Source organism: Cajanus cajan, chromosome 9 (genome assembly GCF_000230855.2).
Source record: "Cajanus cajan strain Asha chromosome 9, NIPB_CcT2T_4, whole genome shotgun sequence".
NCBI classification, from domain to species: Eukaryota; Viridiplantae; Streptophyta; class Magnoliopsida; order Fabales; family Fabaceae; genus Cajanus; species Cajanus cajan.
Genome location: NC_138525.1, coordinates 49,789,716 through 49,804,444, shown reverse-complemented (window position 1 = coordinate 49,804,444; position 14,729 = coordinate 49,789,716). Strand labels below are relative to the sequence as shown.

General features: G+C 40.4%; 2 protein-coding genes across 2 annotated transcripts; both read left to right on the top strand.

Moving 5' to 3' along the window:
• Positions 1 to 258: 258 nt before the first annotated feature.
• On the top strand, positions 259 to 1,293 carry LOC145952139 (uncharacterized). The gene has a single exon (XM_083064369.1). It carries the CDS (start codon positions 259 to 261, stop codon positions 1,291 to 1,293), a length of 1,035 nt encoding a protein of 344 aa, XP_082920495.1.
• Positions 1,294 to 1,399: 106 nt separating this feature from the next.
• Positions 1,400 to 2,644, top strand: LOC145952208 (uncharacterized). The gene is made up of 2 exons (XM_083064470.1): positions 1,400 to 2,149; positions 2,240 to 2,644. Exons 1-2 carry the CDS (start codon positions 1,405 to 1,407, stop codon positions 2,365 to 2,367), a joined length of 873 nt encoding a protein of 290 aa, XP_082920596.1. The 5' UTR covers positions 1,400 to 1,404; the 3' UTR covers positions 2,368 to 2,644.
• The last annotated feature ends 12,085 nt before the right edge of the window (positions 2,645 to 14,729 follow it).

Sequence of the window (14,729 nt, the reverse complement as noted above, 5' to 3'; positions counted from 1 at the left end):
TTTTTAATTTTTGATTAAATTTAATTTATCATATTTTTTTTCTGATTAAATATAATTCAACAATTTTTTAAATTTTTTTTTATTAATTCAACTGCTTATCAGATTTTTTTTTCTGATTAAATATAATTCAACAATTTTTTAAATTTTTTTTATTAATTCAACTGCTTTTCTATTTCTATTTCAGAGCTTATTTTTTTTAATTTCTGATTCTATTATCTTTTTATTAGGCTGTTTTTGTCTTTGATAATCAGTTTAATCATGAGCCAACCAATCTTTGCTGGAACTGAAACTAATCCCAATTCTGGTCCCACTCCCAGAACAGAAATGTTTAAGCCCATTGGTGACAATGTTGATGTCTTTTGGAAGTGGAACAGCTTAAAAGACAAAAATAATAGGAAGAGTGTCACGTGTGATTTTTTTCTGAAAACATCTACTGGTGGAATTACTAGAGCAAAAAAACATCAACTTGGAATAAAAGGCGATGTAGGTGCTTGTAGAAAAATTTCTGAGGATCTAAAATTGGAAATGAAGGCTGCCTATGAGAGTAAAAAAATTGCCTCAGAAGTATATATGGAGTGCGTAGATGAAAATGAAGAGGAGGATCACATCCAAACCATTGCTAGAATTAAGAGACCTACATCTACATCAAGTGAAGCCACTTCTGTTTCCAAGAGGACGGGTATAAATGTCAAAGGTCCCCTTGATTTGCACTTTACTAGAAAGGCAGAAGAAAGTATCAAATTGAATAAGGGGTTGTGGCAAACAAGTTTAAATGATGCTTGTAACAAGGAAGCAAGAGCAAGGGTAATTCAATACATTGCTCGCTTTTTTTATCAGAATGGAATTACATTTAATGTTGCTAGATCAAAGAGCTTCAAATTGATGGTTGAAGCTATTGGCACCTATGGTCCCTATTTAAAGCCACCAAGCTACCATGAATTAAGAGTGCCACTCCTTAAAAAAGAGTTGGAATACACCAAGGGCTTATTGAAGGGCCATGAAGAAGAGAGAGTAAAATATGGGTGCTCAATTATGTCTAATGGTTGGATAGATAGGAAAAGTAGAACTTTGATTAACTTTTTGGTTAATAGTTCAATGGGAACAATGTTTGGGAAGAGTGTGGATGCTTCTGAATATACCAAGACCGGTGAGAAGGTGTTTGAACTTTTAAATAGTTTTGTTGAGGAAATTGGAGAGAAAAATGTTGTTCAAGTAGTAATAGATAATGGAAGCAATTATGTTATGGCGGGTAAGAATCAATTATATTCTAATCTTATACTCATACGATTATAAGTTATAAATTCTAATTTTAATTATTTTGTTATTGTGTTTTTAGGAAAAATTTTACAAACTGTGAGACCACATTTATTTTGGACTCCATGTGCTGCTCATTGTCTTGATTTGATGCTAGAAGATATTGGAAAGATCCCTAAAGTTAAAAGGGTAATACAAAGAAGCATCAAGCTCGTGGGTTACATTTATAATCATACCTTGACCCTAAACACCATGAGGAAGTATACAAATAAGGTTGAATTGGTGAGGCATGAAGTTACAAGATTTGCTACCACCTTCCTTACTTTGCAACGATTGCATAAGTTAAAGGCAAATCTTATAAGGATGTTTACTTCCGACGAATGGTTGCAATCAAAAGGAGCCAAAGAAGCTAAGGGGAAGAAAGCAACGGAGATTGTTCTTATGCCTACATTTTGGAGTGATGTTGTTTATGCTTTAAAGGCTATGGGGCCTATTGTACGTGTGTTGAGGTTGGTAGATAATGAAAAAAAACCGGCAATGGGTTACATTTATGAAGCAATGGAGAGGGCTAAGGAGGCAATTCAAAATTATTTTAATCATAATGAAGAAAAATATAAGGATATATTTGCAATTGTTGATAGAAGATGGGATTGTCAACTCCATCATCCGTTGCATGCAGCAGGATATTATCTAAATCCCGAGTTTTATTACAAAAATTCAACAAGAATGGATGCTGATGATGAAGTGGTGGATGACCTTTTCAAATGTATTGATAGGCTTTGTGAAAATAATGACATTGTAGACAATGTTCACAATCAATTGGCAATATATAAAAGGGCAGGAAGAAGATTTGGCATTCCTGCAGCAGTTAGAGCAAGGGTTAAAATGGCTCCTGGTAAGTGAGACTTTTCTTAAGCTTCAACTTCACTTACAAATTTTATAGTTATTTGATAATTTATTTATATAATAATATTTGCATTTATAGCTGAGTGGTGGAAGATGTATGGAGGACATACACCACATTTGCAAATTGTTGCCATTAAGGTACTAAGCTTGACGTGTAGCTCATCTGGTTGTGAGCGTAATTGGAGTACCTTTGAGCATGTAAGTTAATGAATTAGTGGATTTAAATTTGAGTTTACTATTGAAAATGGAAAATTAACTAACATCATGTTGTTGAAGATGACTTGGTGTTTGATGATGATGTTTTGACTTGGAGAGATGTTGCCCAAGCAAGTGGTGCCGGTGAACCTTTGAAATACACTAGGAGACAAACACAAGTGAACAAGACATCAACAATTGCATCTACATCCAAGAAAGATAAAGGAAAAAAAGTGATGGAAGTACTAGAAGACGAGGATGATGATGTAGAGGAAGAAGAAGAATATAATTCTAATGCTAGTGGGAGTGATGAATTTGAGGGAGAGGAAGACTTTAATCTTGATGAGGAAGAAGATTAAACTATAATGTTTAATTTTTTACTTACTTAGAGCTTTAGCACTTTGTTTTGGAGACATTTTATATTATGTATTGTTTGAGTACTATGAACTTTTAATTATTAAAATGTTTAATGCATGAATTTAGAGTTATTTTTTTTTGTTTTTTTAGCTTTTATATATATATTATTAATTATTTAATATATATAAATTAATATTAAAATAGCGGTTATCCCGCTCCGCGTCATCCCGCTATCCCAGTTTTAGGGTCGACCGCTCCGCTCCGCTATCCGGGATTGACTACTATGGTCTGTATAATCTCTTGCTCTTGGTAGAATATTTGTGTGTCATATTTATTGTATTATGTCTATATAAATATATGTGTTTATATTTGTTTGTATTTATATGCGTTTATTAGTACTTGCTAATTTTGTTAATTAGAATCTACTCGGATTTTTAGTATGATCTAGCCCAAATCACAACTTACCAAACCACTGAATTAATCCTTACCCTGCATACCTACCATGACAAACGAAAATTAAAGGGACGAAACCAATAGAAAATAAATAAAAAAATATTCGGTTTAGTTATTGTCTTTAGAATTACTTTGACGTAATTCAAGTAGTTTATCACCTTTGTTCCTTAATTAAGTACCATTTTACTTTTATAAAGGTCAATTAAATGCTACCTGAATTAAGCCTCTTATATTTATGTAATGAAAATAGGACAAAAGGACTATTATTCTAAACTATTATTGACAATGAAATGCAAGCCCAAAAGTTGATTGCACAACCAACACTCTTTCAGGTGTAATTAAGGCCTTAAAGGTCACGGCCTCGGAAAAACTTTGGTCTTTTATATTTTCAATGACCATGGTGACAATGCAAGAGGAAATTAAGAACTCATTTTTGGAATATATATATATATATATATATATATATATAGTGGTTCAATATCTTTTCATTTTTTTTAAATTTAAGCTTTACGATATAAAATTATATGGACCACAATTTAGAATTACAACAATTTAGAATCAACTTTTAAGGCCTACATGATAATGAAGGAAGGAAGGATCCCTGAAGAATTAGCTAGTTATTTCACTCCTGAAACACATGTAAGTAATTAATGTGCATACATTATTATATAATATGTGTGGTATCTTTATCTACATGGTTTGTAGCATGATTCTGGTGTAATTTTTTGGTATTGGTGGCTATTTTGTTGGTTCATACTCTTTAGTTGCAAGGTTTATATCATGATTTGCTGTAGTTTTTGGTCAGAATGGTAGTTTTGTTGGCTCATGGTCTTTGGCTGCATGGTTTGTTGCATGATTTCTAATGCAATTTCTAGTTTGGTTGGTTGCTTTGTTGGTTTATAATATTTGCCTGAATGGTTTACAATATGATTTCTATTTCAATTTTTGGTTTGGCTGGATGTTTTGTTGGTTTAGTTCTAGTTTTGGTTGTTCAGAGTCTAAATGGACTACTCCCAGTCCTTGGTTATTGGGTTGGGAACTAGTTGGTTGCTACACATCTCTGGTTTGGTGTTGCTATTATGGTTTTGGCTTCATGGAGTTGTTGGTTTGTAGTTTTAGTTTTAACTATGGGTTACGTTGTTGGTTACATTAATTGGTTGGTCTGTTTTGGTCCTTGGCTAATATAGTCATGGGTGTTTGGAATTGTCATTATCATATAATATTTGTGATATATATTTTTCTAGACTGAGTATTTTTTCTTTTCTTATTTCAGCCAAACGATGCTTCAAGTGTTCCTAATACACCTTTGGATACAAGAGGATCATCTGGTGCTAGCAACCCTTAGTTTGCATATAATGTATTTTGGATTTAAAGTTTAGTATGAGGCTAATTTGACAATGTTATGGATTTTATGTTGTACTTGGATTTATAATAGAAGTTTGAATTATAAATCTTTGAACTATATGTTGTGTTTTTGGTTATTAGTGGAATTTCTTCATCCATTTTATGTGTATTTTTTTTCATTAAGTTTCTTATAAATATCAAAAGTGAAAATGGGAAATTGTAATACATGTAGATTATGCAATTAAAATGAGTATAAAAATTATTATACAGGAAAAAAGGGAGGATTAGAAACTCCACAAAAATATATTGATTAATGATTGTAATAGTTAATTTACTTTAAAACCTCCACTAAATAATCTTTATTGTTATTCCACTTCAAAGCCTCCAGTAAAAAAACCCTGCAATTAGCATAGCTTTAAAACCTCCTTTAAAAAACCTCTACAGTTAGCATAGCTTTAAAACCTTCTTTAAAAAACCTCCACTATTAGTGTAGGTTTAAAACCTCCTTTAAAAAAATCGCCGCTAAACACTCACAATACCAGAGGTTTCTAAAAAACGCCGCTAATTGCTTGCGGCGAATGTAACTGCGGAGGTTTTTAGAAACCTCTGCGATTTATTTTGCGGAGGGTAAAAACCTCCACTAAACGTAGAAATAACATCCACTGTTTAGCTCATTTATTGTAGTATATCATGACATTGACATGCATTAACCAAGTCACTTGTGGGATTAACTTGCTAATTATTCTCACGATACCACCCACCTTTTTAATAATCAGTTAAGGGTGATAATCCTCGACTTTATATCTTACTCCAAGATTAACTAAGGATCTAGTGAAGATTCAACCATCCACTATAAAGTTATTGCCTACTTAAGAAGGATTTTCAACAAATGACTTCCTAGAGTGTCATACCAATATCCATACTATTGAATATTCAACTTTCAAAAATATTATCTTCTCTAGTCCTAAGTCAATCAACATGTTTTAATGCTTATAACATTCTCAGTATCAACACCTCAACAGGTTAACACACCATACCTAAATGTCTAAAGCACTCTCATCATTCACCTTAACAATCATCATTTATATGCATTATCCCATGTCAATGATTAAAGATCTAATACCATCATTCAATATGTAACATACCAATGCATATCAAATTTTTCAACCATACAATCATCTATATATATTATTCCATATCAATATACATAGAATATCACCATATTCGACATATAACATGCAATAGATTATTCTAACCTATTCATGTTCACCATATAATAATACCAAATAATAATTATTTCAAACAACCTGCGCTTGGCGCAAAACACCTTACACTCGACGCCACTAAGGCAAAGAACTCTTTGTCTCGCACACATCCAACGCCACTCAATCTACGTTTGACGTGGATTAGTTAGAGGCTCCTAAGACCTCACATCTAGCGTGGTAAAGTCTCACATGTAACATTGAAAAAAAAAAAAAAAAAAAAAAAAAAAAAAGGCTGATTCAGTAGCCCAGAACGAGCCGTTCCCAAACTGGAACGGGCCGTTCCACACTACTGAATTGAACTACATTTTGTAGTTGAGAACGGGCCGTTCCGGCAAGGAGAATGGGCCGTTCTAGGAAGGAGAACGGGTCGTTCCGGAGGGAGAATGGGCCGTTCCGGAGGGAGAACGAGCTGTTCCTGAGGGAGAACGGGCCGTTCCGGATGAGTCCCGGAACGGGCCGTTCTGTTTTCAGAACGGGCCGTTCTGGGCGTGGATTTTGTGCGTGATCTGGGAGTTCAGAACGGGTCGTTCCGGTATCGGTACGGGCCGTTCTGGCCACTCCGGATTGCCTATAAATAGGGGTGAGGGGGGGCCGTGAGGAGTTCTGGTTCTAGAGAGAAGTTTTAGAGAGAAGGTCTCTGGGTCAGTGAGCTCCTTTCTCTCCCAAATTTCTCTGTTTAACTCCTTTTCTCCTCTAGATCAATAACTCCTTCTGTCTTTTCTTGAAATTCAGATTAGAAAGCTTGTTTTGGGAGGATTGAAGTTTCGAGTTGAGCCTCGAGGGGAAATTCTACTTTTGTTCAGTCTTTGGCTATTTGAGCCAATCTTCAGGTAAGGGAAGCTAGATTGTTTGCATGTGGCTGAATTTGTTAGTTTGGATGAGAGTTTTGAACTCTCTGAATAGTTTTAGGCCGGGCGCAGGTTGAGCGTGTCAGGCGTGGAAGAGCTTAGAGCTCTTGGGTTGGTGTTAGGCCAGGCGCGAGTTGACGGCACTGTGCTTGAATATATTTATGAATGAATTGATGCTTATGCATGTTTAAAGTTGAAGTTTTAGATCATGTATGTATGATATATGATGTATGGTGAGGTGTGATTCATATGTATGCTTTGTGATGATATATATGAATGTTTGAATATGATACGTTCATATGGTATGTATTGATCATAATGGTAGGTAGACCATTTATGATGTATGATGCATTATTGCATGTGATGTCTTATGACATGTGTATGGTTGTTGATCATGATGGTGGGCAGACCATTATGATGTATGATGCATGATTGCATGTGATGCCTATGGTATGAGTCTAGCCTAGGACTTGAGGAGAGGAAAAATATTTTCGAACTAGAAGAGCTCACATAGAGTCTCTTGAGAGTGGTGCTTGGATAGGCCACTGATATATGAGAGTGGTGCTCTGGGAGGCCACTGGATTTGGGAGAGTGGTGCTCAGATAGGCCACTAGGTTGGGTGAGTCTCCTCTAAGTCCTTAGCTAGTGTTGGAGCGGGGTATGAGGTCGAGGGTTATTCCCTTAACCAAGTACTCGGGAAGGTGCGTGGATCCTTGCGGATAGTCGGTGGGCGAACTCCACTATTGACTTGGTTAATGCATGCCAAGGTCGTGGTAAGCCCGTACCCAGCTGTGCTATACCTGACGGTGGATCTGGACTTCCAAGTGTGTAAGTGACATCATCCGAGTAAACCCGAGGGAGGATTATATCCTGTTTAGCTGTGACCGAGCGGGCGCTTTGGGCGTGAAAACGGTTGGGGTGGTTTCGGTAGGATGGAATGTCACTTATACAGCTCTATTGTTATGGAGATCTCCTAGGTGTATGCGTGACGACGCATTAGATGATTGATATGTATGCATACCTGTCATGAGTTGCATTCATTGCATGATTATTAATATGATGAAGTGTGGTGTTTGACTTCATGTTTGGTGAATGAATGATTGATTGAGATGAAAGGTTCCTTAGGGACAGGATTTGGGATGCATGTGTAGTATAGAGTTTTTATTCTGTACTTGTATTATTGATCTTTGAATTCTAGCTTACCCTTCTGTTTTCCATGTGGTGGAACTGCGATGATCATACTTGGTATGGGAGCAGGTCAGGGATAGCTTGGGAGTAGAGATGATTGTTGTGAGACGAGGAGCTGAGTCTCGTGTTTTTAGTTACCATTCTGGGTAACATTTTTTTTGTCAGTGCTTGACCGGCACTAAGGAATATTTTGGGATGACTGTATATATATGGTGCTATATTTTATATACAGAAACTTAATTATTTCGATCTTTATATTTATGCCTGTATGTATGTGTTATCCAGTTTAATATTCTCTTAGTTAACTAGTTGTAGTGCGATTCCACTAAGTGTAGAGACCGTGGCGGGTCGTTACACTTTTATGGTATCAGAGCCGGTCAAGTCTTTTAGGATACTATGTGGGGAGTGATCCTTCTAGGTTTCTGTTGTGTCATATCTCTGATATGTGTTAGCCTTTGGTGAATTGTTGGGGTATTATGTTACTAATAGGATGTTTGAATTCTTGTAGTATGGTGAGACCCCAGTATGACCAGATTGCTAGGGCCATGGAGATGATAGCCATGGCGATGCAGCAGCAGAGTGCTCACTTTGCTCATATGGAGGCAGGTAGAGCTGCGGCTGAGGCAGCTAGAGCTACGGCTGATGCAGCTAGACCGGTGGTCTCTCAGGAGGGGAGAGATTTAGCAGAGTTCAGGGGATGTCAGCCTCCTCAGTTCAGAGGGGATTCAGATCCTGATGTGGCGGATCAGTGGTTGAGGGATATGGAGAAGATCTTTAGTGTTTTAGGATCTTCTGATGAGAGAAAGTTGGCTTATGCAGTTTACATGCTGGGGGGCGAGGCTGAGTACTGGTGGAGAGGCACCAGGCAGATGTTAGAGAGCAGGGGTGTGCCTGTTGACTGGGATTGCTTCAGGAGGGTCTTTTTGGAGAAATATTTCCCGGATAGCGTTAGATACGCTAAGGAGGCAGAGTTCATGAGATTACATCAAGGGAGCTTGTCTGTTTCTGAGTATGCTATGAGGTTTGAGCATCTAGCTCGTTTCTACTCTCAGACCATATCTGAGGCTTGGAGATGTAGAAAGTTTGCAGAGGGATTGAGGCACGAGCTGAAGAGGGTTATAGTCCCCATGTCCATAGTGGAGTTTCCTGCCTTGGTTGAGAAGGCAAAGACTGTTGAGAGTTTGGAGGGTGGTGGTAGTAGCGGTAAGGTTGCTAGAGTTCAGGAGGGATCATCTGGGTCCAGGAGGGGAGGCCAGCAGAGGGGACCTTATGACAGACCTGTACAGTCTCAGAGAGGAGTTGTTAGTAGGGGACCTCGACCTGTTACTCCTCAGGGCGGAGCACAGTCGGTGCGGTGTTATCGATGTGGAGGAGCACATATGGTGAGAGATTGTTCCCTTCCGGGGAATGTTTGCTTCAGATGTGGTAGGCCAGGCCACATCTCTAGAGATTGTCAGACACCGGCGACTTCATCTGGGAGTGTCCCGAGGCCACCCAGACCTACAGCTGCGGGGAGAGTGTTTGCATTGTCAGGTGCAGAGGCTTCTACTACATCAGACTTAGTGAAGGGAAAGGGGAAGGCAGCAGGTGAGGATGTTTTATTTTTATTCGATTCTGGAGCCACGCATTCTTTTATTTCTGTTGATTGTGTGAAGAGATTGGGTTTGTCAGTATCTTCCTTGCATGTTGATTTGTTTGTGTCTACTCCGGCTTCAATTTCTGTGGTGACGTCGGAGGTGTGTGTGAGATGCCCGATAGAGGTGTCTGGTAGGAGGTTCCGAGTGAACCTGATTGTGTTGCCCATGGTGGATATCGACATAATCTTAGGGATGGATTGGTTATCTGCCCATCACATCCTTATAGATTGTGCTCGGAGAGAGTTGATGTTTCCTCAGTTGGAGGATGAGGTGTTGGTATCAGCGAGTCAGGCTGAGCAGTTGATGAGGGATGGAGCTGAGTGCTTCATGTTGTTTGCAGCTTTGAGTATTGAGACAGAGAGAGCTATCGCTGGGATCGAGATTGTCAGTGAATTTCCTGAGGTGTTTCCAGATGATGTGCCAGGATTGCCACCCAGGCGTGATGTTGAGTTTAGCATTGATCTGGTACCAGGTGCAGGACCGGTATCAGTGGCTCCTTATAGGATGGCTCCAGCTGAGTTGGTAGAGCTGAAGACACAAATTGAGGATTTGTTGGAGAAACAGATGGTGAGGCCCAGTGTTTCTCCTTGGGGTGCTCCGGTACTGTTAGTGAAGAAGAAAGATGATGGGGCCCGTTTGTGTGTTGATTATCGGCAGCTGAATAAATTAACGATAAAGAATAAATATCCCCTTCCGAGGATTGATGATTTGATGGATCAGCTGAGGGGAGCTTCAGTGTTTTCAAAGATTGATTTGAGATCCGGATATCACCAGATTAGGGTGAAGGAGAGTGACATACCGAAGACTGCCTTTAGGACTAGGTATGGTCACTATGAGTATGTGGTGATGCCTTTTGGTGTCACTAATGCTCCAGCAGTGTTCATGGATTACATGAACAGGATCTTTAGACCGTTCTTGGACAGATTTGTGGTGGTCTTCATTGATGATATTTTGGTGTATTCTAGATCATTGGAGGATCACCGTGAGCATTTGAGGTCGGTTTTGGAGGTGTTAAGAGAGAGACAGTTGTATGCCAAACTGTCCAAGTGTGAGTTTTGGTTGTCCGAGGTGAGATTTTTGGGGCATGTGATATCGGCAGAGGGGATTGCAGTAGATCCAGCCAAGGTGGAGGCTGTGATTCAGTGGGAGCGTCCGATGACTGCTACAGAGATTAGGAGTTTTCTTGGGTTGGCGGGTTACTATCGGAGGTTCATTGAGGGTTTTTCTCGAATAGTAATGCCTTTGACTCAACTGACTCGAAAAGATCAACCTTTTGTTTGGACGGACGCTTGTGAGCAGAGTTTTCAGGAACTAAAGAGACGGTTAACCACTTCTCCAGTTTTGGTGTTACCTAACACTGGTGAGCATTTTGATGTGTTCTGTGATGCTTCTCACCAGGGGTTAGGTTGTGTGTTGATGCAGGGAGGGAGAGTAGTGGCATATGCTTCGAGGCAACTGAAGACCCATGAGAGAAATTATCCTACTCATGATTTGGAGCTTGCAGCTGTGGTATTTGCCTTGAAGTCGTGGAGGCACTATCTGTATGGTGCGAGATTCAGTGTATATAGTGATCACAAGAGTTTGAAATATCTGTTTGATCAGAAAGAGTTGAATATGAGGCAAAGGAGGTGGATGGAATTTCTAAAGGACTTCGATTTCCAGTTGATGTATCATCCTGGAAAGGCGAATGTGGTAGCTGATGCATTGAGTAGGAAATCCATTCACATGTCGGCTATGATGATTAGGGAGTTGGAGTTGATTGAGCAGTTCCGAGATTTGAGACTAGAGGTGGAGGTTGTTCAGGATCACATTAGCTGTGGTATGATCACCATAACTAATGAGTTCTTGAAGCAGGTGGGAACTAAACAGTTACAGGACCCAGAGTTGTTAAGGACTTTGGGATTACTTGGTACTGAGAGGGCAGCTGGTTTTGAGCTTGGTACTGATGGGATTCTGAGATTCAGAGGTCGGATTTGTCTGCCTTGTGATTCAGAGTTGAGGAGAGCTGTTCTAGAGGAGGGACACATGAGTCGTCTTAGCATACATCCTGGTATGACTAAGATGTATCAAGACATCAAGAAAAGTTTTTGGTGGCCTAGTATGAAGAAGGAGATAGCAGAGTTTGTAGCCGCTTGTTTGACTTGTCAGAAGGCGAAGATTGAGCATCAGAGACCCGGAGGGGTTTTACAGTTGATGGAGATTCCTGAGTGGAAGTGGGATAGTGTCACTATGGACTTTGTGGTTGGATTGCCTAGGACAACTCGGAACAGTGACTCTATCTGGGTGATTGTTGATAGGTTGACAAAGTGTGCTCACTTTCTTCCTGTAAACAAGAGGTGGTCCTTGGAGAGGCTTGCACAGTTATATATCCGAGAGATAGTACGGCTGCATGGAGTGCCTTCCAGTATTATTTCTGACAGAGATCCAAGGTTTACTTCAAGGTTTTGGCAGACTCTACATCAGGCGTTGGGAACGAGATTGAGGTTGAGTTCCGCCTATCATCCACAGACAGATGGTCAGTCGAAAAGGACAATTCAGTCACTAGAGGATCTTCTGAGAGCTTGTGTGTTGGACCATCTGGGTAGCTGGGAGGAGGTGTTGCCATTGGTAGAGTTTACCTATAATAATAGTTATCATGCGAGTATTGGCATGGCACCTTTTGAGGCTCTATATGGCAGGAGGTGTAGGACTCCATTATGTTGGTATCAGGAGGGTGAGTCAGTAGTGGTTGGTCCAGAGTTAGTTCTTCAGACTACTGAGATGGTGAGACAGATTCAGGAGAGGTTGAGAGCTACTCAGAATCGACAAAAGTCTTATGCTGATAAGAGGAGGAGACCTCTAGAGTTTGAGGAGGGAGAGCATGTGTTTCTCAGGGTGACACCCACTACTGGAGTGGGAAGGGCTGTAAGGGCCAAGAAACTCACACCGAAGTTCATTGGTCTTTATCAGATCCTTCGTCGTGTAGGTCCAGTAGCTTATCAGTTGGCGTTACCTCCGATTCTGTCCAACCTGCATGATGTGTTTCACGTTTCACAGTTGAGGAAGTACATCAAAGACCCGAGTCACGTGATAGAGATGGATGAGGTGCAAGTTAGAGAAAACTTGACTTACGAGAAGAGACCGGTAGCTGTGATTGATCACAAGTTGAAAGAGCTTCGTGGCAAGTCCATTAGTTTGGTGAAGATTCTTTGGGATGAAGCTACTGGTGAGGCAACCTGGGAAGAAGAGAGTCAGTTCAAGGAACAGTATCCATTCCTCTTTTCAGGTAAGCCTATTTTCGGGGACGAAAATTCCTATTTGTTGGGGGAGTATTGTAACATTGAAAAAAAAAAAAAAAAAAAAAAAAAAAAAGAGGCTGATTCAGTAGCCCAGAACGGGCCGTTCCCAAACTGGAACGGGCCGTTCCCAAACTGGAACGGGCCGTTCCACACTACTGAATTGAACTACATTTTGTAGTTGAGAACGGGCCGTTCCGGCAAGGAGAACGGGCCGTTCTAGGAAGGAGAACGGGTCGTTCCGGAGGGAGAATGGGCCGTTCCGGAGGGAGAACGAGCTGTTCCTGAGGGAGAACGGGCCGTTCCGGATGAGTCCCGGAACGGGCCGTTCTGTTTTCAGAACGGGCCGTTCTGGGCGTGGATTTTGTGCGTGATCTGGGAGTTCAGAACGGGCCGTTCCGGTATCGGTACGGGCCGTTCTGGCCACTCCGGATTGCCTATAAATAGGGGTGAGGGGGGGCCGTGAGGAGTTCTGGTTCTAGAGAGAAGTTTTAGAGAGAAGGTCTCTGGGTCAGTGAGCTCCTTTCTCTCCCAAATTTCTCTGTTTAACTCCTTTTCTCCTCTAGATCAATAACTCCTTCTGTCTTTTCTTGAAATTCAGATTAGAAAGCTTGTTTTGGGAGGATTGAAGTTTCGAGTTGAGCCTCGAGGGGAAATTCTACTTTTGTTCAGTCTTTGGCTATTTGAGCCAATCTTCAGGTAAGGGAAGCTAGATTGTTTGCATGTGGCTGAATTTGTTAGTTTGGATGAGAGTTTTGAACTCTCTGAATAGTTTTAGGCCGGGCGCAGGTTGAGCGTGTCAGGCGTGGAAGAGCTTAGAGCTCTTGGGTTGGTGTTAGGCCAGGCGCGAGTTGACGGCACTGTGCTTGAATATATTTATGAATGAATTGATGCTTATGCATGTTTAAAGTTGAAGTTTTAGATCATGTATGTATGATATATGATGTATGGTGAGGTGTGATTCATATGTATGCTTTGTGATGATATATATGAATGTTTGAATATGATACGTTCATATGGTATGTATTGATCATAATGGTAGGTAGACCATTTATGATGTATGATGCATTATTGCATGTGATGTCTTATGACATGTGTATGGTTGTTGATCATGATGGTGGGCAGACCATTATGATGTATGATGCATGATTGCATGTGATGCCTATGGTATGAGTCTAGCCTAGGACTTGAGGAGAGGAAAAATATTTTCGAACTAGAAGAGCTCACATAGAGTCTCTTGAGAGTGGTGCTTGGATAGGACACTGATATATGAGAGTGGTGCTCTGGGAGGCCACTGGATTTGGGAGAGTGGTGCTCAGATAGGCCACTAGGTTGGGTGAGTCTCCTCTAAGTCCTTAGCTAGTGTTGGAGCGGGGTATGAGGTCGAGGGTTATTCCCTTAACCAAGTACTCGGGAAGGTGCGTGGATCCTTGCGGATAGTCGGTGGGCGAACTCCACTATTGACTTGGTTAATGCATGCCAAGGTCGTGGTAAGCCCGTACCCAGCTGTGCTATACCTGACGGTGGATCTGGACTTCCAAGTGTGTAAGTGACATCATCCGAGTAAACCCGAGGGAGGATTATATCCTGTTTAGCTGTGACCGAGCGGGCGCTTTGGGCGTGAAAACGGTTGGGGTGGTTTCGGTAGGATGGAATGTCACTTATACAGCTCTATTGTTATGGAGATCTCCTAGGTGTATGCGTGACGACGCATTAGATGATTGATATGTATGCATACCTGTCATGAGTTGCATTCATTGCATGATTATTAATATGATGAAGTGTGGTGTTTGACTTCATGTTTGGTGAATGAATGATTGATTGAGATGAAAGGTTCCTTAGGGACAGGATTTGGGATGCATGTGTAGTATAGAATTTTTATTCTGTACTTGTATTATTGATCTTTGAATTCTAGCTTACCCTTCTGTTTTCCATGTGGTGGAACTGCGATGATCATACTTGGTATGGGAGCAGGTCAGGGATAGCTTGGGAGTAGAGATGATCGTT

Bases quoted from the DNA above. Each gene is read 5' to 3' on its own strand.
- LOC145952139 (XM_083064369.1), top strand. From the start codon at position 259: ATGAGCCAACCAATCTTTGCTGGAACTGAAACTAATCCCAATTCTGGT.
- LOC145952208 (XM_083064470.1), top strand. From the start codon at position 1,405: ATGCTAGAAGATATTGGAAAGATCCCTAAAGTTAAAAGGGTAATACAA. The intron at 2,150-2,239 runs GTAAGTGAGACT...TTGCATTTATAG, and splicing joins AAGGGTTAAAATGGCTCCTG to CTGAGTGGTGGAAGATGTAT.